We start from the raw sequence: 27,119 nt of genomic DNA, 5'->3' as shown, positions 1-27,119 counted from the left end.
CATGTGAGTTGTTTTTCTCTCTCTGTTTTCCTTTAAATCTTGAGTACATTTTTGGGAGGTGTTTACGTGTACACAGCGCCTCGGGTTGTGTAAAACCTCATTTGTTTTGCTGAGGATTCTCAGGAAACCATGAGTGGATGGAGCCTGAAGAAGTGTGGAAACTTATTAACACAACCAACAGCCGAAGCTTTTAATTCAAACTCTGACAGAGTTTCGAGTGCAGTCTTGAACAGTTTGACTCGTCGTGCACAGGTGCACAGGTGCACAGGCCACTTCCTGTGTGCTCTCTGTCATAGTTTAATGAAACAGATGTTAATTTACATTAATGCTTTACCTATTTGTTTGTCCTACAATGCAATGCACAACAAAAATGAGCATGCTACTCACGTTTGGAAAAAGAAAAACTAAGGACAGACGCATGATGGCTGATGGATTGTTGCTGCAAAACTTATGATATTATATTAAATAATATAATATTTTAAATACTTTATATACTGCAATACATCAGATGTCATCACATTTAATAAGTCTGACTATGTGAGAGCTGCAAATCCATGCATATGATTTATGCATGTAGCTCAGTCTATAGAAAGTTTTCTTGAGTACTGGAGGGTGGCTGGTCCAGAATGTCCAGAAGTTCACCACCTTGAGCAAGGCACCGAACCCCTGCACAGCTGCTCGCAGGGCGCTGCTCTGGATGGCTGCCCATCATCCATCACTGCACCATCTCTCTCCACATTTACATGTGAACCATGTGTGTGTAATTCGGGTTAAAATGCATGTAAGACTGAGTGGAAAAAAAAAATACTCTCACAATTCAAGTCTGCACTCAAAACCCACCTGTTTAGAATCCGACTGATTCAATTGCATTGTCCTATTTTAACCTGTTTTTAAGTAATTTGATACTTTTATGGTTCTTTTTGTTTGTTTCTGTCATTTGCTGTCTACTTTTATTTATTGTAAAGGTGTCCTTGGGTACGGTGGCCGGGAACCCTCAATTCTGCAAATAAAAGAAACGCTGCAAACAAAAAGAAACAGCGCTACAAATATAAGAAACGCTGTAAACAAAAAGAAACAGCGCTGCAAATATAAGAAACGCTGTAAACAAAAAGAAACAGCGCTGCAAACAAAAAAGAAACCCCGCTGCAAATAAAAGAAACTCCGTTGTGAAGTTTCTTTTATTTGCAGCGGCGTTTTTGGGTTTAGCATTGAGGGTTCCCGGCCACCGTACTTGGGTGACAGAAAGGCGCCTATGAAATAAAATGTATTATTATTATTATTATTACTTTGATATTTAAGGCACTTAATTTATCCAAATGGTTATTTTCTCTGTTTATGTGCCATGATTTGTGATCAAAATCGTATTCTGAGACACTTTAATTGATCTTAACAGCAAACTAAGACTATAAGCAATAACTAAAATATTTAATACTGATAATAAAGTTAATATTTGTTCAAACTTTAATGATAAAGTTGCCTTAAAGACACGTCAGTCAGCCTGCTGCTGTAGTTCAGATACGGGGCTGCACTTGTGCGACGCTCCCTAACTCTCGGCAGTTTCAAGGGGACCCAAACTGGGCGTTTCTTCGCTACATGTATTTAAAAAAAAAAAAAAGTTTGATTATTGATAAAGTTAGTTAATCATTACTAATCGATTACAACAGAATAAATCACATTTAATTGATATTTAGGCTCAGGTGTCGGTCAGCGAGCTGTGAACAAACAACCGTTTGTTTTTGAAAATGAGCAGCCGTTGGTTAGCCACAGTTAGCTGGTTAGCACGGAGCTAAATTACGTCTCTTATAAATAAATTAATTATTTTTATATTTTTTAAAAACATAAACGCGCAGTAAAGACTCGTGTTGAAGTGTGAGCGGTGTAACATGTGCGCTAATTTATTTATTTTTTATTAAATATAATAAAATAAAAAGTCCGTTGGAGCTAGCCTGGTTAGCTTAGCTTAAAGTTTGGAGTAACTTTTTTTTTTTAAGGGACCGTCGTTAAATGTGTGGCCGGGCTGAGGGGCGCTGGAAGCGGACGCTCCCCCCTCACTGCGCCGCTTTAAGTGAGAGCGGGGCCGCCTTGAAACCTCCGCCACCTCCTCCTCCTCCACCTCCTCCTCCACCTCCTCCTCCTGTGTGTGTGTTTCATGTTTGTATCTTGAAAATTGCGGAGCACCATATTGAATCAAAGTTTAACCACCTCCGTGTCAAATGTTTTGTAACTTTTAAAAACTTTTTATTGTTTTTACGGCGCCTCTCTCTCGCTCTCCGACGACGACAACCCCGACTGTTACGGAGCTGCTGTAGCCGACTTGTTGCGCTTGTTTCCCGGGTTGAAGCTTTCCGCCTTCCGCCGTGTTAAAGTAGTTTTAATGCACCGAGCGAGGACACTGGACCGGACCTGGCTGTGATGGACAACCCGTCCTCCGTGATCACGCAAGTCAGCCGGGATGAGGAGGCCAGCAAAGCCGGAGGAGAGCGAGCAGAGCGGGGTGAGTTTTTAACGAGAATAAAAGTTATTTTTAAAAAGTTTCGTGCGTGAGAGTTCACGCACACATCACCCTGATCTGCGTTACCGTAACGGACACGTTTAAAATTAAAGGCGCAGTCTGCGTTACCGTAACGGACACGTTTAAAATTAAAGGCGCAGGCGAAAAAAACAAAAAGTTTTTTTAAAAAGTTTTGTTTTTTTTGTATTATGGCTGCGACAGACAAAAAAAAAGGCCTGTGTGATGAAAGTGAAAGGAAATGACGTGTTAATATTTTAATAAACACACTTTAAATCATTAATCTGATGTTTAAAACGTTTAAAATGTGACTAAAAGTTTTAAACATGTGAAGATCTGAGGAGCTGTAAATGTGTAGTAGCCTAATCTATTACATAACCCTGTCCACACACACACACATTAACAGAGCAGCATGTTTACTTTAGAGACTGTGACCCCATGAGAAGTTTGTGTCAGCTGCTTTAAATTCATTATTATGTTTCAGTTTCAGTCCTCGAGGGTCTCCTGAGCTTCAGAGCCGTCCCATGTCTCGTTAACTTGTAGTTTTTCTTTGTAGAAGTAAGCGTGAAAGGTCAGGAAAGGTTGGACAGCGTCAAAAACAAGCCGTCCACCTGTCAGTCAGAGCGTCCACGCTCTTAATCCTGCATAACTTTAAGATTTAATATAACCTGAACAGGTGAGTTGACCAAAACCTTATGGAGACTGACTCACTGATAAAAATGCTTCTCGATGAGTTAGTCAAGCTGTCGATTACAGGAATCCGTCGATGGATCGGTCCGATAAGTCGGAGCACGTGAGCGTGATTTATTTATTTTGACATTGGAGGAAGCAGCTCCGGCTCCCGGTCACCTGAAGTTTGTGTTTGGCCTGCGCTGATCAAACTCTAATCCAGGCTGAGTGTGTTTGTCACGCCTCGTGGTGTGTGTGTTGTGTTTTTTGAGCTCACACACACACACACACACGCTTCCTCCTGTAATATCTGAGAGTTTTCCACAGATCGTTTCATGCCACATGTGTCGGAGCGCTGTTAAAAAACCACAACTTAAAATCCTCAATGACACGCTCCGACTCCAGTAACAGAGAGATGAGAGGTGACTTCATGCCACAAAACTGATTAATTCTGACTTTAAGAGTCATTAAATCCATCGTGCAGGTGTTAGGAACGTGACAACAAACATCCCAAGTCAAAGAAACATGAAATTCATCTGAAAAGTTCCCCTCAAAACTTCATTTGATGTTTTTAATCCAAAATGTTTCCAGAAACCTGCGCTGAAGCAGTTTAGGTCAGCGATCAGGCCGCTGTTTTAACAATCGATTCATCGTTTTAGTGATCTGTCAAGCAGAAATGTCAATGTTTGCTCTCTCAGTGATCGAAAACAAACATCCGTAGTCGAGGAAACATGAAATTCATCTGAAAAGTTCCCCATAAAACTTAATTTTTACAAAAATTCTGATGTTTTTAATCCAAAACGTTGCCAGAAACGTGCACTAAAGTAATTTAGATGAGTAATCAGGCCGCTGTTTTGCAAAAAATGTCAACATTTGCTCTCTCAGTGATCGAAAACAAACATCCGAAGTCGAGGAAACGTGAAATTCGTCTGAAAAGTTGATTAAATCCTTGATCAGGCAGCCAAAGTATCTATATGTTACGATGAGCAGCGTCAGTAAACGAGATTTGAATGTTTGTGTGTGTGAACTTTGTTCAGCCTGCAGACGAACTCTCCTCGTGCATCATCATCGTGTCGTCGGTTCAGCTTTGACAAGACGTTCTCCTGCAGCTCTCGTCATCTTTTTATGAATTAACTCTCTCTCTGGAAGGCGTGGTGTGACAGAATACATGAACACTGAAGCTGAGGGAGCAAACGAGGACGCAGGAGATGGGAATGAGGATGGAGTGAAAAAGGAAATGAGGGATGAGGATCCTTCCTGCAGCTCAGTCACATTTTCTGCTGAATGAACCGAGAACCTGCCGTGAAACCGACTCCCGCTTAAACGCCGAAACACGCTGGCATGCGGCTTCCTCCGCCCGATACCCGTCTGTTTCCTCTTCCTGTTTTTTGGCCCAGAGGCCGGCGGAGGGTCAGCCGGCGGTTTGAATCCACAAATGCAGTAGGAGGGAATGAAAGAGGCGTGAGAGATGCACAACAGAGCCTTGTGTTTTGGTAACACGGTCACGTCCGGACAGACGGACACAGAGCGAGTACACGGCGCATTAAAGAGGCCGAAAACAAAAGTCTGAGAGATTTGGCTCGGCACAAACTTCAGCGGGGACGACTGTAGAACCAGTTTGTCTTGTCTAAAACTCCTCATACCACCTTAAAACTTCTTCCCGTAACACCATGTGGCCTTGAAAGGTGCCGTCACGGACACGAACGGCTGATTTTAAGCAGATCTGAGCTCGTTTTCATTTGTCCGGCTGCACAATCTGCCCCAAAACGCTCAAATCCAAAACGTTTCCTCCGAATATACTCGGACAAGTGTGGCATCTCTGGAAACGTTAGGATCTCTTCTTTATTTTAAAGTGCGATGGAGCGCTCTCAGAAGATTTTGGAGCTCTGATGCTTTTCTTTGTCTTGCATGATGCCTAGTTGAATATGTTTTAATTAATAAGACAAACAGAGACTTTTAAAGAAGTTCTTTGGGCTGTGGGACGTTTTATCCGACAGATGAGGCCGAGCCAGCGTGCAGGATGTTTGCATGATATAAATAAATGAGGAGAAACGAGTTTTCTACCTGTGGAGCTGCACAGGTGTACACTTCCTCCTCTGTCACACCGCGGCGATCGACACAGATAAACGCCTGAGGATAAAACCTTCATTCAGCGCGTGCCAAGTTTGTTGGTGGATCAGCCGGAAGCTTTTGTTGTTGGTGAACTCGGACACGTTAAAGCTGCCGAAGGAAACAATCACGAACTTTTAATTCATTTGATTTGACGTGGAACACAGCGTGTCGTCTGGCGTTGCATATTTCTGATTTTATAACAAGAAAAGTCCAGTCAGGAATGTTGAGTTTTATTGTTTTTAAAGGCTGTTAATGGTTAACTTTTATTTCTTTGTACGTTTGTGTTTAAAACCGACAGTTTCATCGTCGTCATCGCTGTTTTTAAGGTTAGAATTTATGCAAATGAGGCTGATTTTAAAGACATTAATGCACAAATCAAAGTGGATCAAAGCCAAACAACACACACACGACGCTACGTCAGTATCTCTGAGCGCTCACGTGACATCCACCCTCCACAGTAAACTCATAACCTCCGCGCTCGAGGTCGAAGCTGTTTGCTGCTGACGCCAGCGAGGCGGTTACGCAACAACAACCGGGAGGGTTCGTGCACATGACGCGTTAAAGTATGAGACACATTCACTGACGAGGCGTCAGGTGTGTAAAACACAGATAATCAAACTATTTCCGTGAAGGCCGTCAGCAGCTCGTGGTGTGAGCTCATCTCAGCTGCTTGATTATTAACATTTTCTGAGAATGAATTCCTCATTTAGTTCATGAAACAAACTTTTTAATGTCTGAAGTGACGTTTGCAAACATTCAGACTCTTTTTGTAAGTCACTGGAGACACATTAACCCTCAAAACGTTTAATATTTCTGCCTAATTTAACAACTTAAGCGACATTAGGGACATTAACGTGGGAAAATAAATCACAAACAACGTGTCCTTTAATAGATTTTCTGTCAAACGAATTGTTTGCGGTCTAAAATAATGAAACGATCACGAGGATCATCTTGTTGTCCTCCTCGTCCTCTGCAGGTTCGTCTCCCTCTCTGTCCTCCACCAAGCCGAGGAGCAGAGGCCTGTTCTCCAGCCTCTTCTGCTGCCTGTGCCGGGACCAGCCCGAACCGCCGCCGGTCAACAACAACGCCCCTCTGCTGGTGGAGGAGAACGGCACCGTCTCCAAGGTGTGTCCACCTTCCTCCTCTCTTTCTCTGTTGTCCAAAGTCTGTCTTTGTCTCACTTTGCCGTGGTGTGTGTGTTTCAGATCCAGGTGAAGCCGCTGCTGCCTCCGGTCAAGTCAAAAGACTCGGGAAAGCTCTGCGTGGTGATCGATCTGGACGAGACGTTAGTTCACAGCTCTTTTAAGGTAAGAAAAACAACTTTAATAACCGCAGGCAGCTCGCAGGCGAGTCTGTTTTCCAATTCCCCTCGGTGATGCAAGGATTTTTAAGATATGATTTTGGGTTCTGGAGCACATATTTGTCCCCTGTGCTCACGTTACATCATCAGATAGACATGTTTAATAGTGAAAAACTCTCTATAAGGTCGACGCTTCCACCCATCTGGTTGTTGTTGGCTCGGACTGTGACATTTCTGTCATCGCTGGGAAATGCCAAACCCAAACGAGCTGGTTCTTTAAACCCAAATAAACACAGCCGCCTGTCCGCGTACACACACTGCAGACTGTTTGTCTCTACCTGCGTCCGCCCGACAATAATACCAGTCATATTTTACACAGCCTGCAGCGCTGGTGAACTCTTCTCATGACATAAACTTTCTTCTGTCCTCCAAACAGCCCGTGAACAACGCAGACTTCATCATTCCCGTGGAGATCGACGGAACAGTGCACCAGGTAACGGCGCTAACCTCCTAACCGAACAGGCAGAGCTCTCGGGGGGACAAGACCGCGGGCCTGGGCCTGATTCAAGTAATCCAGGATAGGTTTGTTCAGACAAGCACAGCCTATTCCGGATGACTTGGTTCAGGAACGCTGCCCTCAGACGCCGCCGCCGCCGCCGCAGAGAGAGGAGCCACATGAGTATCTTTATATTTAGTTTCCCATGAAAGCCTGAGATTATCTCTGACACGTGGCACGGCACGCCGTCCTCACATCGCATGTATCTGGCGTCATGCTTCCTCAGGAGGTTTTTGTAGGAACACGTTTTTATTTTAGAAAATTCCTGTGCACTCCAGGTGTATGTCCTGAAGCGGCCCCACGTCGACGAGTTCCTGAAGAGGATGGGCGAACTGTTCGAGTGCGTCCTGTTCACCGCCAGCTTAGCCAAGGTGAGAGACGTGCAGCTGCTGCATCACGCGATCTGTCACGACTCGTCAAAAAGAATTAGATGAAATCATTTTCACACTTTGACGCAGAACATAAATAATCAAGAGAGAGAATGAGGCACTTAATTCCTCCATTTGGTCGCAGAAATGTCTTGAAATGTTTCAGAAATTGTTGATTTATTCACATAATTTACGGTTTATTCATGTGATTGTGATGTAATGTGTCATTTCTGTGTTTAATAATGGAAAAAAAATCGTATTTCTCAGCTTTAAGTTGAATATTTCTCTTCAGATCACTAAATAACGGCGTCAGTTTGTGTGTCACCGCTCTAATCCATCACTTTATCTGTCGCGTCGTCATGGTTACAGTATGCAGATCCCGTCTCCGACCTCCTGGACAAGTGGGGCGCTTTCCGCTGCCGCCTCTTCCGGGAGTCGTGCGTCTTCCACCGAGGCAACTACGTCAAGGACCTGAGTCGCCTGGGTCGCGACCTGAACAAGGTCATCATCGTGGACAACTCCCCGGCCTCCTACGTCTTCCACCCTGACAACGCGGTGAGTCAGCGGGATGACGGCGACGTCGACTGACTTTTTATGACTCAGCTATAAAAACAAAAAGAGAAAAATCTGAAAGTTTGTTTCTTCTGTTGGTTTCATAGTCGTAAAGTTTAAATATCGAGGTTGCTGATGGTTTACGTTCTTGTCCAGGTTCCCGTGGCCTCGTGGTTCGACGACATGTCCGACACCGAGCTGCTGGACCTCATCCCGTTCTTCGAGAGGCTGAGCAAAGTGGACAGCGTCTACACGGTCCTCAAGCAGCAGCAAGGCACCGCCAGCTAACAGCGTTCGACTTCTTCATCTCAGCTCTGAACAAAACAGAAACGGCGTACACAACATGGACATGCACACACCAGCTCCAGCTATCACTGCCCACCAGAACACGGACTGCTCCACGGCTGCCCGAGCCTTCGCCTACGTCTTCAGCTGCCAAACAGATAAACTGCCCCCGTAACTTCCTCTTTATCTACGAACCAGCTGATGTGAGCGAGTGGACGGACGAACGGGACACTGACCGTGTACTGGACCAAGACTTCAGCGGTCCGCTCCTGCAGAAACATGCAGAATCTGTTAAGTGGATTTAAACTTGAGCAGACGGCGTGTACGTACTGTCGTAATTTCATCGATGATCACACTTCATGTGTACGTGCGTAGAGTTTTCAGAGCGACCAGGTGTTTTCTTCTGATTAATCACAACAGTGTTACGACGGATCTGATCAAAAGTTTCTAGAATCAGGAGTTGTTAAATTCGCTTTAGATTCGTGTTCTAACAAATTTGGTTTAAACTTAAAAAAGCCGGAGTCGTGTTCGCACTGGAACAGATGACGGCTGCAGTATTCTGACACTAAAACCGCCTGAAACAGCTGCTACGTTTATCGGACGAGGATTCCTGAAGACGGACGGACCAGGATGGACTTCACACACACACGCAAACACCAAACTTGAATCTCTCCCGGCGTTTTTACAGACTTATTTCTGATCGTTACAGGTCGGCGTCCGTGTCAGTTTGGTTACAACGTTTAAGCGGTACACAGGCTGGAAACAATTTCAGGACTTTGTCATAAAACAAGTGGAGGAAGGGCGGAGGGACTGCTTTAGGACTCAGGCGATGGAGGAGGAGGAGGAGATGTGAGGAGGTGCCTGGTGAGCACCTTGTTTTTTTAATTCAGTCCAGATTTAAAGGAGAAATCCACCCTGAAACACTTTTTAATAAAACCCCGCGATTGGTGATTTATCCCGTCCCTCCGGGGTTTTTATTATTCGGCTGGATCGTCTGGACGTTGCGTAACGTTGAGGTCACTCCAGATCGAACACATGAGCGCCGTGGAGGAGCGAGCTCGTCGCCAGCACGATGATGCAGAACGATTAAATCTCCACCTTCATGCTTGTTTTTTTTTTCTCACGCGATGCAAACCTCTTACGCGTTGACAATAACCATGCGTCGACACCGATGAATGAAAACGGCGAGTTTTTGACTAAGAGCCTCCGCGGCGGGCTCGCGATGAGACGTTACCGAGACGAGGAGGCAGGAGGCGACAAAAAAATCCACCGTATTAAGAGTTATCACGTTATTTTTATATGTTTAACAAATTATCGTCAATCAAATTAGCCTGTTTGCTTCTCATTTTCTTTTTGTTTTGCAACAGTTTGTGGTCGTTACCTCATATATTAATCTGTAATATATGGCTCGAACACCAGCAAATGACTAAAACAAATATTTTACTGTTGTGGGCACATAACAGGGTGATTACTTTAAAGGTTTGACACATGTAAGCCATCGTCACGTCTCAGTTTAGGCTCAACGCTGAGTATTCATCGGCAAACAGGAGTATTTATAGGAACGTTCAGTTATTTGATCACATATAAAACAAGTGTTGTGTCACTACGGGGCCCGTTCACTGATACTGTACTTCTTACACATTCAAGTAGGTTTGTATATTTTGTTTTGCACAGTAATAAAGCAAACAAATCTTCATTAATATATGGAATATTCATGTTACTGTACTCATGATTGAATAGATGTAACCTAATTTTTTTTTTTGACCTGTTTTATCATACCAAATTATATATATGGACTGTAATAATGCCTCTTTTTTTTTCCATAAATGCTAAATGAAACATGGTCCAAGTGCTGCTTTGTCGAGCGTTTCTTCTTCCCAGAAACATAAATAACAGTTGAAGTAGTGGAATAATTTGATTTAATACATTTTCTATTGAAAAAAATTGAAATTATAGATGATGTTACATTCGATAAAAGCTATAAATATTGTGTAACCTGATAGATACACAACCAGCAGTTTAAAATCTCATTTAACAAGACAAAATTTACTTTTTTATGGTACCAAAGAAGAGCGGCACTACAACAAGGAGCTTGAACACGAAACAATGTGAATATCGGGGACTGCAACTAACAGTATTTTAATTATAGAATAATCTGGCAGTTATTTTTCTCTTTTAATCGGTTAATAATTTCCCATAAGATGTCAGAAAACAGTGAAAAATTCTCTTTGTGACTTCCCAGAAGGTAAGGAGTGTCTTGTTTTGTCCGATCAACAGTACAAAACTCTGAATTAATCAATTATCCGTAGAGTTAACAGCTGCAAACGTCCACGGTTTGTTTAGCAGTGATGTGTAGATATTACACCAATGTTGCTTTGTGTTTTATTTTGGCGGGATGTTATCAGAATACAAGAATGTAAAGTCAGTTATAGGCAAATAAATATAACTGTAAAAAAAAAAAAAAGGTTTAAAATGCTCAGCCTAACCTCACTGAGTTTTCAAACATGAACAAAATTCCCATTTTTGCAGTCACTTTCTTTCTTTCTTCCAGAGTCACTTGCTTTTCCAGCTCCTCTTCTACTTCACGCTCAGCCCGGCGCTGCTCTTGGCCTTGCCCATGGTGAACTTCACCACCCCGCTCATGTCCACGCTGGTTTCCTTCAGGGTGAGTTTGTGGACAGTCCCGTGGTTTTCCAGGCGGACAGAAGGGCCTGGTTGAAGGGTGTCTCCGTTCAGAGTCCAAACTGGAGGCTTGTTTATGTCGACGGACACCTCGCACTGGAAAGATGCAGGTTCAGGCTCGGTTACCTCCACGTCCTCGAGGTGTTTGACCATCACGAGGGCCTGGGCTGCAACAGAACATAAGAAGTAGGTCAAACAACCAACCACAATTGGTAGTTCCCTCCTTAGGCCCTTGGCTCTCCACCCAACTTACCTTCCACCATCAGTTTGGCTTTGGATGTGTGCTCCCCCACCTTGATGGTGTAGGTGCCCTCGTCCTCCACCTCCACCTGCTGGATCACCAGTTTCAGGGAGCATTCGTCAGCCAGGATCTCCACTCGATCTGAGGGAGCCACCTCCTCCTTGCCTTTGTACCAGGTGGCGGTGCAGCGAGGCGAGGAGACGGTGCACTCGAGGATCACGCGGTGTTTCTCCAGGGCCGTTCGATCTCGTAGGGGTTTCACGATGGAAACGGGGAGCTCTGAAGTGAGGAGGTGACATTTAGTATCTTTAATCCACCAAAATAAGAAGCAAGAAGATCGAGGAAGTTAAAAATGAACTTACCTTCAACCTCGAGGTACGCCGTCGATTCAACATCTCTGGCTACAAAGTGGATCTCTCCGGCATCTTCAGCTTTGACGTTACACATCAGGAGGAAGTGTTTGGTCCCTGAAGAACATAAAAACGTACAAAACGTATAGATATTGGTGCTGTTCTGGAGGTCTGTGGTGGTCAAACACTCCTTTCTAAGTCTACAGACAATATTAAACCTCTTTCTCTGACCTTCAGTGCGGATCTTGATGGTGCTCGTGGGTCGGATCTTGTGGCCGTCTTTGTACCACTCTCCTGTCACCTCCTCCAGAGACACCTCACACATGAAGACGGCGTTCTGGTCCTCCTGAATGTAAAGGTCCTCCAGGTCCTGCACTATCTCCAACTTATGCTCTGTGTGGTTAGTGAGGAGAGATTTTCATTTCAGACACTAGGTGGAGACAAATGATAACACACTGTTTCAGCTGCAGCACCTCATGTTCAGACTCTTACCATAAACCTCCAGTGAACAGGATGTTTTGATTTCCCCCGTGTCACATGTGTAGGTGCCAGCGTCGGCCAAACAGCACTGCATGATCTGACAGAACCTTTTCCGGCCCATAGAGTAGATCCGACAGTTCTTCCCCGGCTTCAGCTCCGTCCCGTTCTGATTTACAGAAGCATTATATATTCTTAAGATGTCTGAAGCCTGAAAATATTACATTTATCTACAGTGAGTTATTCATCGGTGTGTCTTACCTTAAACCATTTGACCTCGACGAGCTGTCTGGAGAATTCACACTCCAGAGTGGCTGGAAGTTCCTCCTCCACGCGGACGTCAGCCAGCATTCTCAGGATGGACACCGGAGTCTCTGTCGATTTAGCAAACCCAATCACTGAGTCAACAAATCAACAAACTAATTTACTCATGTCCTGTGACTTCACACACCAGCTTTACCTTTGATCGTGAGCCTCGCAATGGTGCGCACACCTTCGGCCGAGAAGATAATCGTGCCCGTGTCCTCCAGGGTGAGGTTGGACAGGGTGAGGCTGTGCACCAGCCCGTTGGTGCTCACCCTCCACTGGTTGTTGGGTTTCACCCGGATGCCGTCTTTCTGCCAGATTCCCTCCACGTCTGTGTGGGAGAGCTCCACCTCGAAGGAGGCAGTCTCTCGTTCAAAGGTCTCTTGGTCGGTCAGGCCTTTACGGATGGAGATTTTACGGGCTGGAGATAAGAGAGGAGGATTTTATGAAAACATACAGTAATGTACTCCTAAGATAATCAGAAAAAAAACTCAGTAACACTTCATCAAGGCGTCAACGCTTTCCACCGTACACTGTGTTTCAAGGACAACAAAAGGTGGTTCAAATATAGACCCAGCTCAGTTGATGCCGTTTCAAAAACAACACCTACAGGAGCTCCATGGTCTATTGTCACAGTGTCTTTCAGCACACTATTGTATAACAGCATGGCTGCGTTTCAAAAACCTTTTCACACTTACAGGTCGAGCCCCGCTATTCTTAGAATCTCTTTGCACTGTGACATGCTGCGAAAAAACACCTAAAATATGTACTTCAGTTTCTCAGAACTCGGATGCACTTCACTGCCTGCTGAACATTAGAAGGTATTTTAAAAAGGTAAAGGATAATAGCAAAAATGCAAAATATGTACTGTTCCATTTATTCTAATGTAAGGATATGCTGCTTTTAACAGTTTTATATAATTGTAAATTGCATATATTTTGGTTTAAACTGTTGGTCAGACAAAACAAGTCATCTTCATCTAATTTGAATTATTTGGCCAAGATTCTCTTGGGGTGTTGTTGTTTTATAGTCTTTACACTATTCATGTCTAAATTTGTCCATTGGGGCAACGCAAAATCTTCAACATCTACTTACGTTCTACGTTGAGCTTGACCTGCGTCCGGTCATGCAGAGTCTCGCAGCGATAGGTTCCCCGGTCAGACAGCGTCAGGTTCTGGATGGACAGAATACGTTTGCAGCCCTCCTGCGACAGCGTGTGTCGGGGACCGGGCTGGATTACGACCCCTTGCCTCATCCACTGGACCTCTCCTGTCTCAAGGCTGATCTCGGTCTCTAAGGTGGCATCGCCAAACTCTTCTGCCATTACAGCGTCCATTTTCTTTGTAAACATGACCTGGGCCTCTGAGCAGAATGAGAAGAGACAGAAATAATGGTTACAACAAACCGGTAATCCTGGTACTACAACATAGCCTCTCTTTTCCCCTCTTACCCTGAACTTTGAGACTGGCTTTGCTTATTTGCCCCTCGGCCTCTGCTGTAATCCTCGAACAGTCCAACATCTGGCACTTCTTGATGATCAAGGTGTGGCACAGACCGTTCTGGTTAGCCTGGAAACGATTTCCCAGCGTGATAGGCTCATTGTCCATGAGCCAGACCAACCCGACATCCTCCGGTGAAACCACACACTTGAACGTGGCATCTTCTCCTTCAAGTACAGTGGTGTTGTGGAGCTCTGTGAGGAACTCCACCACTCGAGGCACTGGAGAGACATAAAGTTCATAAATCTGCTACCTCACTTACAGAAAAGACATCTGAGCCCATGAATACTTACTCTCTACTCTCAGCTTTGCAACAGTCCGGTCATCTCTGGACTCGCAGGTGTACTCCCCAGCATCCTCTCTGGTTAAACGGTGGATTGTCAAGCTTCTCTCAACTCCATCTGCCCGAATGGTGAACCTCCTACTTGGAACCACCTCCTCGCCATTCTTCAGCCACTGGACATCTGCTTTTGGCTTGCACACGTCACAGCGAAGGGTCACCATACCATCAGCATGGGCTACAGTGTCTCGCAGCGGCCTCACAAACTTGATTCTCATTTCTGTGATTCAGAAAACGATGTTAATATGGATTTTTTTTAGTCCCAAACACAAGCAGTTCACAAATGATTGGATTGGATGACAAGATGAAACTTTCAAACCTTTCACCAGCAAGCTGAAGTGGATCTGGTCCGTGTTGACGTCGCAGGTGTACTCGCCAGCATCAGAGCGCCTCAAAGGGTCGATGGTAAGGGTGCGTTCATGGCCCTCCATGAGCGCCCGGAAGCGTTCACCTTCAACATGCGTCCAGTCCTTTAGCCAACGTACTAGAGCACTTTCCTTGGACACGTAGCTCGTCAAGGTCACACTCTCTGCTTCGTAACCCGTCACCACAATGTCGTCCTTCTTGTTCACAAACGTAACTGGAAGCTCTTTGATGAGAAAGGAAAGCAAGCTTAATATTCGGTGTTATCATATTTATAATCACATCTCTGGAGACATCACTGAGTTTTACCTTGAATCTTAATAACGCTGATCATCTTGTCGTCCACAGCATCACACACGTATTTCCCAGAATCCGAGGGCTGGACGTTGGAGATGATTATTTTCCTCAGAGTGCCGTAGCTCTCAATGTTGGTCCGGGAGTCACTGGTAAGCAGCCTGTCATTGCAGTACCACTGAACAGGGGCACTGGCACGGGACACTTCACAGGCCAGAATCAGGTCTTCACCTGCCATCATCTCCTGGCTGTCAAGGTCATTTGAGTTGCCCACGATTGTCACTGGAGGCTCTAAGACCAAGAAGAGAGAGGTGATTTATTAAAGAAACTGTTTTTAATACAAATAATTTAATTTAATTCACAAAACTTACCTTCCACTGTAACCTGGAAGCTGATACTGTCATCTCCGACATCCAGAAAGTACTCTCCTGAGTCTCCAAGCTCAGCGTTGAGGATGACCAAAGAGCGAAAAGCACCTTCTTCCTCTTCACAGTACCTTTCATCGTCCTCAATACGACAGTTATTCTTGTACCATTTGGCAACAGCGTTGGGCCTGGAGAGCTCGCACTCCAGCACGATGTCGTCGGAAATCAGGGATTTAAGATTTGTCTTGATCTCTGACTTTCTCAGGATCTTCACTGGCGGCTCTGATGATGCAGAATTACACATTACAACAAAATATAAGACACTACAGCCATCTTTAAAACTGGATTTTAAAATCTGACATTGCGCTTTACCTGAAACTTTGACCTGGAAATCAATTTTATCATCAACAGCGTCACAGGTGTATTTCCCTGAATCCTCTGGGGTTGGAGAGTGGATGGTCAGACGACGGATGAGCCCGTCCTGTGTGATCGTGATATTACTGCTCTCCTCTACTTCTCGGCCATTTAACCACCACTTGACTTCAGCATTTGGCCGGGACATCTCGATCTCCAGTACGATTGGTTTGCCAGCAAAACTCTCCAATTTGTCAGGCATGTTTTTGGGACGAGTAAGCATCACTGGTGGCTCTAAATTAAAAGCAATTAAAAGGTCATACATGATGGAAATGCTATAAAAGTTGGGTATCCCTTTATTGTGATGCTTACCTGTAATGGTCACCAGGAAGGACACAGAGTCATCTTCAGTGTCACATATATACTCCCCTGTGTCGTCCACTGTAGTTATGGGTATAACCAGCCGGCGTTGGGCGCCATCCTCCTCCAGGATCAAGTTTTCACCCTCATCTACCTCCAGGCTGTCTTTGTACCACCGGACAGGGGCGTCCGCCTGGGAGATCTCACAGCTGAGCTCCAGCCTCTCAGAGGCCAAATGAGTCATTTCCAACTCTGGTTCACTGGGGGAAACGATTCTTACCAGTGGCTCTGGTGAGAGGAGAACCTTATAAATACTTCCACACATTTGTCATAGATGCATGGTATAATCGGAAGGGAAATTTCAGCCTTACCCTTGACAGTAAGCTGGAAAAAGACAGAGTCGCCGTCTGTTTCACAGATGTACTCTCCGCCATCCTCCACTGTGCCATTAAGGATAGTCAACCTCCTGTAAGGACCCTCAGATATCAGCTGGATGTTGTCGCTTTCCTCCACCAACTGGCCATTCTTGAACCACTGCACCTTCCCACTGGAACGAGACAACTCGCACTGCAGGTGGGTGTCCTCTGAAATATAGCTCTCCATCACAATATCATCCTTAGGTTCCACGATCATCACTGGCGGCTCTGTGTTTGTAATCAGACGAAGCAGAGTGAGGTCAGAATTTCTGAATTTATTAATGTTCTGCATTAAATTCACAAGCGAATCTATCAGAAAGGTCCTTGTACCTTTGATCTTGACAGTAAACTCCATGCTGTTTGTTCCTGCCTGGCAGGTGTAGCTGCCAGCATCTGAGATTTCTGCAGAGCGAATGATCAGCCTCCTCATGGTTCCCTCCGCCTGCAGAGTGATGTTGTCACTGGGCTTGATTTCACAGCCATCCTTATACCTGAGACACACCAAATCACAGACAGACAGCTGTAAAACACAGGGTCTTTCTTTGGCTTCATATTTAATGAGAGACATCATCATCTTACCACACAACTTCAGCATCGTCTGCAGAGACATGGCACAGCAGCACCACAGGGTCCAGCTCCATGCTGCTCTTTTGGAGCTCCTCCTCTGGGACTGGACTGAACTCCACAGGTGGACCTGAATAAACAGGAGCAGGGAGGGATGGATGTCAACAGCTGGCACCCAAACGTATAAGAGTATGAAAACTGACCCAAAGACCTTCTACCTGCAACATCCACGTTGAATTTGATGACCTCTCCTGAAGTTTCACATGTGTAAACTCCAGCGTGAGACGCATCAGCCGACTGAATCACAACCCTCCTCATGTTCCCATCTGATTGGATGTTGAGGCCATCGGTCACCTGGAGTTCCTCGCCGTCTTTGAACCAGGATACTTTGCCAAATGGGTGGGAGACCTCACAGTATAGTACAATGGGGTCACCAATGGACACCCTCTTATTACTGTCTAAGTCTGACACTGGAGTGAATTTTACCACCATAGCTGAAAAGAAATAAACACAAAAAAATAAACTCCAAAGAAGTCCATCCATCACATGATCAATTTAACAGAAACGACTGATTTTTACACCTACGTTTGACCTTGAGCACAGCTGAATCCCGGACTCCGTTGGCAATGAACGTGACCTCTGCTGCGTCTTCTGTAGTGTTAGTTTCCCGGATAACCAACGAGTGCTTTGTTTGAGACTGTCGTATTGAATATCGTCCACCATGCTGCAGCTGAGCACTGTTCAGAAACCAAGTTCCAACCATTGTGGTGGACAATTCGATAGAGAAGTGAGCGTCCTCTCCTTCCTCAACCTCACAGCCTTTGAGAGAACTGTGAATCTTTGGCCCGGGAACTAATTAAAATGGAAAAAGTAGAAGGCTTTAGATCAGGCTTACAATGAAATACACAGAATCACACGTGTATGTTTGCTTCACAGTAATTCCTCACCCAGATGGACAGCTTTGGGAAACTCTACATGGCCGCTTCGTCCATATTTGTTAATGCAGCAGACACGGAAGCGGTAGTTGCCCTCACACTGCACACTGTCGCCTGAGATCTCAACCGAAGTGGTGGTTTCCGAGGTGAAACACTTCTGCCACTCTTGAGATCCAACTTCCTGTCTCTCCACAACAAAGATGGATCGGGTGTAGGTCGGGCTGTTGGGGGCAGGAACCCAGGTGAGCAGGGCACTGTTGGGTCGATCTACATCCATTTTGGCTCCCACGGGGCAGATAGGAGGGCAGTGTCTTGTGGCTAAAAGAGGAAAAGAATGATTGTAGCAGCTGGCTCTGGTTGGTAGAAAGGCTATCCAATATCAAATCCAAGCATTTGCACAGAAAGTTAATCCACAAAAAGTCTCAACAAACATGTACGTTAATGTTTTCTAAATATACCTTTGACCTTGAGACGTGATGAGGTCTTGGATCTTCCTGCGACAAAGGTCACTACCCCTGAGTCGTGATAGGCCACGTTGACGAAGACCAGAATGTGAGTTTTGCCAAAAGACTTGAGGATTGTCTGATGAGTCTCGTGTAGCTTCAAACCATCTTTGAACCAGTGGATCTCCATGTCGTCGTTCTCCACCTCCACACAGAACACGGCGTTCTCGCCCTCCAGGACCTCCAGCTTCCGGGGAAGTTTACGAACAATAGTACCTGTGAGTAGAAAAATAATTATATTTTAAGTTTTTTACAGATGTAAAAACACTGCACACCCACACAGAATACAACTCACCTTTCACCGACAGCTCTGCAATGCTCTTTGCTCCATCTGGCATCTCACAGAGATACACTCCATCGTCGTCCGTCCCGACATCGTGGATGGTCAGTCTTCGTTTGGTTCCTTTCTGCTCCATCCCGTATTTACTGCTGGGCATCAGCCGCTGGTCCTCCAGGTACCAGGCGGATGGGATCGACTCATCGGGTACCTCGCACTCCAGCACTGCAAAATCCCTCTCCCTCACCTCTACGTCTTTTAACGGACATCTGAAGCGCACAGTCGGGCCTGAAGAACAAGAGAATGGAAACTGGTATTTAAGTTGTCACTCATTGCTTAAATTGATTGATTGGGATTATTAAAACACTCAGCACTGTCAAGCACTACAGCACTCAGTTGCCGTAATACCACTCCATTTTATCTGTATAATAAGGACTGGCATGTTGACCCTGAGACTAAACTGAATCTTTTGATAGAGGCAGCTGGCACGGTGCAGTACTGTGCCTACGAAAAGGTATGTGACCCTGAGAATTATCTGCACATTGTGACGGGATTAAGACAAAACAATGAGCCACTTTAAAAGGTGACGCCATGCAAACAAAGCAATTATCCTGCACGCGGGCAGCTTCATGTTTGTTTACAATGATTCATTCATTTGGACCTTTAGTTGTTCAGTACAGGGAGGTATCGCCTACCTTTGACGGACAGGTGAACAGCGCTGAGGGTGTTTCCAAGAGCGTTTGATGCCGCGCACACATACAGTCCTGTATCCTGCACCTTACAGTACAGAACCTTCAGTGTGTAGTATCCCTCTCTGTCCTCAAATATCAAATGACGCCTCCCAGGCTCCAGGGGAACCCCGTCTTTCTTCCATATGATCTCTGGCTTTGGCTTCCCGGTAACAAAGCAGCGAAACTTGGCATGTTTCCCCTCTGCCACTGCAAACTTCTTGGCTTTAGACATGTTGACAGGTAGCTCCTCTACAACCCTCGACAAACTGAGCCTCCCGCCCCGATGTTTGGGCGTCAGCTGGCTGTTAGTGTGACCAGGTGAGGACATTTTACTCTCCTCTCGCTCCGGCACGGGCTCAACAAGAAGGACAGCACCGGCCAGGGCTTCACCATGGCAGCTGATGGCCCTGCAGGTGTAGACACCTTTGTCCGGCATGCGCGTCCTGTAGATCTTCAGCTGGAACCAGCCACCATCTTGGTTGCTTACACTGAAATGTGCGCTCTCAAAGATATCATTCAGCTTCTTGCCGTCCTTCTCCCATGTTACCTCGGGCAAAGGAGTGCCCCAGATTTTGCAGGAGAAGGCGGCATCTTCTCCTCGATCCACGCGCAGGGATAACGGCTTGATGAGGAATCGCGGTTTATCGTCAGACGTCAAATCCACCTCACTATTTTTGTTGTTCCACTTGTGATCTCCGTTCTCTCCATTCTCCCTCCTGAGATCTCCATTTTGCACTGTGCAGTAGCCATTCAGGTGTCCTTCAAATTCTCCATGTTCTTTCATTGGTTGCTTCACACCATTGACCCCTAATTGCCTTTGCCCTTCTTGCTCTGGCTGGACTTCTCCTTCCACTTTGAGGGAGGCTGCTGCATAGGTTTCTCCTATGCTATTTTTGGCCTTGCAAATATACTGGCCAGCATCCTGCGGGGTCACTCCAGCAATGGTCAGCAGGTAAGCTTTTCCCTCCTCAGAGAGCTTGTAGTGTCCGTCAGACAAGATCTGGATGTTTTTACGCTCCCAGATCACATCAGGACGAGGGTCGCCGTCGATCTGGCACCTCAGCGTGGCGTCTGTGCCGCACTTTGCCAACACAGGGCGCGGGTAGCCCAAAACCCGAGGAGCACCTCCAAATATATCCATGATGACGTCAATGTCTTTCTGGTTTATGTGAAAAAGAAGTCTTTTGTCTCGATTAGAGCCTCTTGTATGTGGCGAAGGAGCTGTAAGACAAAGAAAATGTGTTGAAGAACTTGACTGGTCACAATCTAAACACCAAATCCAGCGTTCTTTCTTTGCTGGGACAAAAACCAGATGATTGCAACTCAAAAGTGACGAATCTTTGACGATTTCATGACCACGAATCTGATTTAGGTGACTCTACGAGAGAGAGAGGTGTCGTATTAAAATGTTTAAAATATTCAAAATACTTCATCTATTTATCAAGGCTTAACTGAGATCTAGTTAAGTGTTTATCACATGCTTGGTGGTTTAGTAAAGTAGGTTTTGAGCAACATCTCGGCTGTCTCACAGCTGGTGCTGTAACTCATTGAAGAGTGTATTTATAAAGTAGTCTGTCCAAAAAAAGACGGCGGAGACCATGTGTCACACAGCACACAAACTGCAGTGACACACCTGCACTCACTAATAAGACAAAAACCGACCGGTGAACGTATGCATGGAGCATGTGTGTGACTGCAGCCGTCCTCGTGGGATTGTCTCTGAACTGTTGTCACGTTGTTTACGCCTTTGTGCTCTGGAGTCATCCGTTATTTCAGTTCCTCTTCCTTCATAATTCAAACAGATTGTATAGTTTGACCTCATCAGGCTGTCTCATGCAGATTATTTTCCCCCTCGTGCTCTCACCATCTTTCCTTTGGTGTTAATGATTGCAGCCGCCCCGGCTGTATGACGCACCACACTCTCCCATATGATGCAGCATGCATCGTATGGTCATGTGCTCATGTCTTAAGAAAATAGCTCTTTGGTAAGCACCTCTGAAGTCTTATAAAAGAGATAAGATAGAAATCAAACTCACCGCTCCTTTGAGTCGCTCTCTTCAAAGCATTCCTTCACTTTTGTGATGTTTACTTACAAATGAGGTCCTCATAAACCGGCATCAGTTGATTCATACGAGCTTTGTCGGTTCTTTAAATTGTTCTTTGACTCGTAGAAGTGTCAGATCAGTCGAACAGTCCTCTGTGAGTCTCTTCTGGTTTGTTGTTTAACAAACCTCTTGGTCACTGAGAGTCAAAGCAAGTGAGAAATATTTATCCATTCAGACTCGGTGGCCCTTTGTCGCAGGTATCATCTCCTGGTGGCGTCTTCCTTTGGGTTTGTTGTCAGGTTACAGGTGGCAGAGAGGAAAGTGACCGCAGTCTTTCAGCCGAGTGCTCGGTTTATGTGTCAGCTCTGATACTGTCATTGTCCAACGGCTAAAGAGCGAGAAGGAGAGAGAGAGAGTTGGAATGGGGGGCAGTAAATGCTTTCACAGCTGCTGCCACTGCAAGCCACCCCCTAAAAATAACATCAGCTTCGATGACAGTGGGCCAGATAAAGTTAGGCTCTCCATTCACAGACCGTGGCTCACTAAAGATAGTAGTGGAGGGCTGAGCTCTGCCATGGATCACTCAGCTTAACAGATATCCAGAGTTAAACCTCAGAAGAGAGAGGACGCTCCGCCAGCCGGAGCTCCTCCAGTCATGAGTCACGCTGGGTCAAAATAGTGTCAGAAAATGATTTAGAAGGACAGACACAAAAGAAAACTCCAAACTGCTCCAATCCAGCGTGAACATTTCAGTTTTATAACCCCCCAAGTGTCAGTTTTTGTAAATCCCCAGGCAAGGCCATCACCAGGATTGTAAAATACTCTAAAAAATTGACTGACAAGATGATTTAAAGTCTAGAAAAGAAACAAACATATATTTTTTCTTGATGTTTTCACCTCTTTAGACCTCAGACAGACATAATAATAATACAGCTCTGTGCATTTAGCTCGCCGTACACCGTCGAGGCTTTCCTCATTCCTCAGAAAACACAGACATGGCGTCACACTTGAAGCGCGGCCTCGGCATGTCGCACGTGTCGTCGGTGATATACGGGACACCGATAAGGGAAAAGATTAGCCAAGTGTTTAAGCCCATTATGATCTGGCATGTGAAGTCCTCACTATCAGGAAACAGTTTTAATGACTCGTCAGCATTTAAAACATTCAAGCGCTTCCTTGAATCGAATGGCCTCCCACCATGACGGGGTTGAATCCACTCATCGCCTGCATTCTCAGACAAAGCTATCTCTTCGAGTGGAGTGCCACCGATTCACAGTGCAAGCTGTCGTCATAGGTATTCGACCTTCAGTGCAGGGCGCATACCTCCGATCGCTTTGTGACCGTTACTGATTCAACACACTCAAACTTCCTAGAAGCCAAAAACATCTGCCAACAAGCAAGTGTGGGTCAGCTTAATGAGCAGCAGAGTCATTTGGAGGACTCGCTCTGCCGGCTCCATTTAAGGCTGCTTGGTACCTCTCACATTCTCATCCATGCAGTCATCCGTGCAGCTGTTAGGCACAATGACCGCAGCAGGGAATCAAACTGCTCTTTGTCCTCAGATTGTATTTCAATATCAAAAGCTGGAGAGCGGGCTTCGAACCAAGCAGGGCCCGAACAAACGGCACATATTCAAACTGTCGTAACACCCAAAACTGATCCTGGTTTGATAATCAGAACATCCCTGATTATCACACACTGTTGTCTCTGTGATTTGTGACACGCTGCTGTAAAACCCACGACTTGAGGCTTGAGACGCCTCCAGGTGTTTGATTGACAGTCAGCTGTCTTTGGATTGAAACTCACATTCCCGTGAGGCTTCACCCTCCTGCCACTGGGGTGAGATTGTCAAATTTTAAGCTGGAAAACAACTCATGTGCATTAACTCTGCGCTTTATGCAGGATGTTTTTTTTATCACGTTCATGTCATGTTTTAATGTTACCAAGCACACTAACTGAGTCTGTTAGTGGAGACAGTTAAAATAAAATTAAAAACCTTTTTGTGCATCGAGTACACGACCCCAAAAACCAGGCAGCGCCGTGAAAAGGTGTGACTGTCATGCACGGTGTCGTCCATTAGATGGAGCCATAGATTTATATTAAGAGGACGAATCATTGGACCTGAGACAGAGAGCGAGTAAAGGTTAACTCCACAAAATAGGTTCGAACAACTTTGACCTCCATAAACAACGACATCAGTGAATGTTTGTGACGTATACATCCAGATTTAGATGATTGTAGGACGTCTGTGTGATCATTTGAAAGTAAATTTGATTTAAAAGTAATCTGAATACAGATGATGACGTTAGACAAGAGACTATATGGGACTTTAGTGACCCGTTGTCCTTTAGGAAGACGCATAATTCAGTTTAAATCAAAGAAACATGACGTCTCGTTGCAGCGCTGGAGCCGTGAGATGTTTGTCGTCAAGCGGAAAAGTCTGTGAGATCTGTGAAAGCATTTTAGTCCCACGATGAAAACATCGATGACCCCCGAGGCCGGCAGAAGAGTGTTAGAGTGCACGTACACCAAGAGAGGGAGAGGGAGGAGGTGGAGAGGAGGTGGTAGATGATCGAGAGAGGAGAGGAGCGAGATCAAACATTCAAACACCAGGTGACCTCTGACATTTTAGCTCCTCCTTCGTCTCCCTGCAACCTGCGAGCGTGCTGCGAGGAACAACAAGGGATTCTGGGAAAGACAGGAGGAGGGCTTTTCTTAAATACAAACAACATCTGTGTGTGTGTGTGTGTGTGTGTGTGTGTGTGTGTGTGTGTGGATAGAGGAGCGTTCAAGCACAAGTTTGTTTTTTTTATTAGATTAATTTTAGCTCAGATTTAACTTTTGTCCCAGATTTCAGCTCGAGCTGCGACATTTTTTTTCTTTTTTCGGAAATTCGGTTTCTTTGTTGAGTCTTCGTCCACGAGTTTCGCTCCAATCAAACAATCTGTGGAATAAAGGTTGAATGCATTAAAATAGTCCACCAGACTGGCGGTGTTACGTGTGACGCAAAGACCCAATTTTCCACCCAACGACTCGCTTCGTGCCGCCTCATTCGACTGAACCTCTCACCTGTTCACGCCTCCCCTCTGCGCACCGTGTGCTCGGCAAAGCGAATTTCAAGGTCAGGAGAATGCTAAACAGTCGGAGGGCTGTTTGCGTGCAGGTTGTTGGTCTGTGACAGAAATAGGGCTCTAAATGTGTATTAAACCCAGCGGCTGAAAATAAATCAGTCCCCAAGAAATGCCAAACTACTCAACTGTTCTCACCCCGAGGTCAGTTTGGGAGTTTGCGTGGTCTTCATCAGCTTCAGCTTCAGAGTTTCTCACCTCCAGGTCAATTAAATGAACTTTGAACATCAGTTCTTTGTAGTCGCGACCCATTTTTCAACCTTAAAATCTTCAGGAAGAAACGGGCTCGAAGCAGGAGACGTTTGGGAGTCGAACACGTGACCTTCAGGTTACAGGACCTCAGGTCTAATCTCTACCTGGAACCAGCACTTCTCATATTCTCAGCCTGTGCTTTCATTCCAAATGTTTCCATTCCCAGGGCGACACTTTAGTTTGTTTTAAAACTAATAAACGGTCTAATCTTTTCGGTCTCTGAGGTTTGAGTTCACATCCTTCTTCGGATTCATTCTGCTCTTCACATTTAATCAAAGGTCGCTCTTGATGAGCCACAGGAGCGGAGGCGAGGGAGGTTAAGATCTCCTAACCAGCACCAGCGTCTGCTCTCTGGACAGTTTGTATTGTGTGTAAACTCAAACCTGTATTTAGTGTTCTGCTGCGTCGAGCTGATACACTCCGAGCCGAGGATTTGGCCTTTAAGTCGGCTCCATGTTGTATTTGTTTTAATAATGAGAGTCAGATGTTGCGTTAGATAAATATTACATTACTTTTTCGTGATCAGAAGCAGATGTGGATCAAGTTGGAAGACTCCCTGATGAGAAAACAGACACACACACACAGCTGATAGAGGGCAGAGGAGCACTGCACTGTGTCTGCATCCAGTCTGAAATACATCATAAGTCAAAGTTATTGAGCAGCACTGTGCAGTCCGGCTGCATGTCTGCTCGAATAAAATGTAAAATAAAGTTTATTGATCAAATCAGACGAGCACCACAACAACATCTTCATCATCCAAACCTTTTCTGATCTCATGCATGCCTCAAAGTAAAAGCAGTGATACCAGAACACAAAAATATTGGAGCACGACCCTGGCTGGACCTACCTGTGCTGGTCTGGGGTAGGAAATATTGAACCAAACCTCTGGAGAGGAGCTGCAGCCTCTCAGCAGGTAGGTGTGGGTGTAGTTCTCGAGATCTGAGACCGAGCTCAAGTCCACTTTTTAAAGGCCTCGGTCTCGTCTCAATCTCAGACAAAGAGAACTCTGGATTTTAGTTCAAGGCCGTTCAAGACCACAACTGCCTGATTTAGAGATCAACCAGTCTGAACGAACACAACTTCAAGGCGACTCTTAACGAGGTGTAGCAACCACGCTTCACCCAAAGAGCTTTCGTCTGGTCTTGGTCTTGACTTGTTCTCAACCCCTCACAGTCTGGGGCAGCTGGACTTGGTTGTAGTTCAGGGATCAGATTAGTTTAGATTCTTCTGGTTTTGGTCTTGACTCAGTCTCAACCCCTCAAAGCCGCGGTCTTGTCTTGGGACTCTCTTGATCCTGACTTGTTCTCAACCCCTCACAGTCTGGGGCAGCTGGACTTGGTCGTAGTTCAGGGATTAGTTAAGATTTAACCTCTTGAAGAAAGATGACCTAGAAGACTTCTGGTCTTGGTCTTGACCCAGTTTCAAGTCCTGGTCTTGTCATGATATCGATACATGGTCTCGGCCTCGGTTCAGTTGGTCTTGACTACAACTCTGCTCACCAGCTCCCTGCCTGAGTGGATCTGTGTTGGCGTTCTCTCCAGAGAGCGAGATGTCGCCTCTGGGAGATTTCGAGGAAGGTCGGCTGTTTTTTTTTGTGCTCACGAGACAAAAGTTTGGAGTTTGGCCTCGTTGGAGTCTCTGGAACGAACATCACCTCAGGACTCAACAGTTTGGGGCGTAGATTGGGAGGAATGGATTCTGAAGTGAACATTCAGTTACATGCCTGACCCATCTGCATGTTGCACTGCATCTCACGCAGCTATAAATAATCTGCGATGACAGTTTTTTACGCCGATTCTGCAAATGATGTGATGAGTCGTTTACAGGAAGCCGGCCGCAGAGATGAGAGCACTCGGGCAGAGTCACGTCATGTACGAAGGGCTTTAGCGGCAGATGCAGATGTAAATTACATACCATCACACACACAGACACACACACACACACACACACACACACACTCAGAGGGATGTTGCAGCAGATGTGAGGAGAGCGGTGGATGCCGTCACATCTCGCTGTGTCGCCGCTGGCAACCATCTGCTGCACACGCTGACCCTTTCCATCAGCTGATCTTTCTCCTCTGACTCTTTCACGCTCTCACTTCCTCTCTCGTGTTTCTGCTTTGTCTCAGCTTTCCATTCAGACGAAGAAGTTTCAAAGTGTATATATCTGTACGTCTGTGTGGCCCTCGAGGCAGCACGTGTTCAGCTATACACGTCCATGCTCACATACGCAGCTGCTCCTTAGTTGGCCTTAATTAACTGTTGTCTCTAATTAGTGGCAGGTTAC

The 27,119-nt window shown here is 45.5% G+C and overlaps 2 protein-coding genes across 2 annotated transcripts; one reads left to right on the top strand and one right to left on the bottom strand.

Moving 5' to 3' along the window:
• The first annotated feature begins 1,995 nt into the window (after window positions 1-1,995).
• LOC104928328 (carboxy-terminal domain RNA polymerase II polypeptide A small phosphatase 1-like) lies at window positions 1,996-10,186 on the top strand. The gene is made up of 7 exons (XM_010742588.3): window positions 1,996-2,494; window positions 6,267-6,415; window positions 6,496-6,597; window positions 7,027-7,083; window positions 7,425-7,517; window positions 7,884-8,069; window positions 8,223-10,186. The coding sequence occupies exons 1-7, from the start codon at window positions 2,413-2,415 to the stop codon at window positions 8,352-8,354; spliced, it is 801 nt and encodes a 266-aa protein (XP_010740890.1). The 5' UTR covers window positions 1,996-2,412; the 3' UTR covers window positions 8,355-10,186.
• Window positions 9,467-21,867, bottom strand: obsl1a (obscurin like cytoskeletal adaptor 1a). The gene is made up of 25 exons (XM_010742589.3): window positions 21,445-21,867; window positions 19,373-20,629; window positions 18,696-18,965; window positions 18,356-18,616; window positions 17,910-18,215; window positions 17,548-17,814; window positions 17,181-17,456; window positions 16,978-17,092; window positions 16,729-16,889; window positions 16,354-16,626; window positions 15,995-16,270; window positions 15,641-15,916; window positions 15,275-15,550; window positions 14,919-15,194; window positions 14,566-14,835; window positions 14,200-14,466; window positions 13,858-14,127; window positions 13,503-13,769; window positions 12,562-12,828; window positions 12,363-12,475; window positions 12,117-12,270; window positions 11,856-12,017; window positions 11,637-11,741; window positions 11,287-11,553; window positions 9,467-11,200 (listed from the first exon to the last, which is right to left on the bottom strand). The coding sequence occupies exons 2-25, from the start codon at window positions 20,547-20,549 to the stop codon at window positions 10,929-10,931; spliced, it is 6,624 nt and encodes a 2,207-aa protein (XP_010740891.3). The 5' UTR covers window positions 20,550-20,629; window positions 21,445-21,867; the 3' UTR covers window positions 9,467-10,928.
• Window positions 21,868-27,119: the final 5,252 nt, after the last annotated feature.

Source organism: Larimichthys crocea, chromosome XIX (genome assembly GCF_000972845.2).
Source record: "Larimichthys crocea isolate SSNF chromosome XIX, L_crocea_2.0, whole genome shotgun sequence".
NCBI lineage: Eukaryota > Metazoa > Chordata > Actinopteri > Sciaenidae > Larimichthys > Larimichthys crocea.
The sequence above is the reverse complement of the archived record's forward strand: the minus strand, read 5'-3'. Positions and strand labels throughout refer to the sequence as shown.

Bases quoted from the DNA above. Each gene is read 5' to 3' on its own strand.
- LOC104928328 (XM_010742588.3), top strand. From the start codon at position 2,413: ATGGACAACCCGTCCTCCGTGATCACGCAAGTCAGCCGGGATGAGGAG. The intron at 2,495-6,266 runs GTGAGTTTTTAA...CGTCCTCTGCAG, and splicing joins AGGAGAGCGAGCAGAGCGGG to GTTCGTCTCCCTCTCTGTCC. The intron at 7,518-7,883 runs GTGAGAGACGTG...TCATGGTTACAG, and splicing joins TCACCGCCAGCTTAGCCAAG to TATGCAGATCCCGTCTCCGA.
- obsl1a (XM_010742589.3), bottom strand. From the start codon at position 20,549: ATGGATATATTTGGAGGTGCTCCTCGGGTTTTGGGCTACCCGCGCCCT. The intron at 18,216-18,355 runs GTATATTTAGAA...TTCCTCTTTTAG, and splicing joins ATCACGTCTCAAGGTCAAAG to CCACAAGACACTGCCCTCCT. The intron at 12,018-12,116 runs GTAAGAGTCTGA...CTAACCACACAG, and splicing joins CTGTTCACTGGAGGTTTATG to AGCATAAGTTGGAGATAGTG.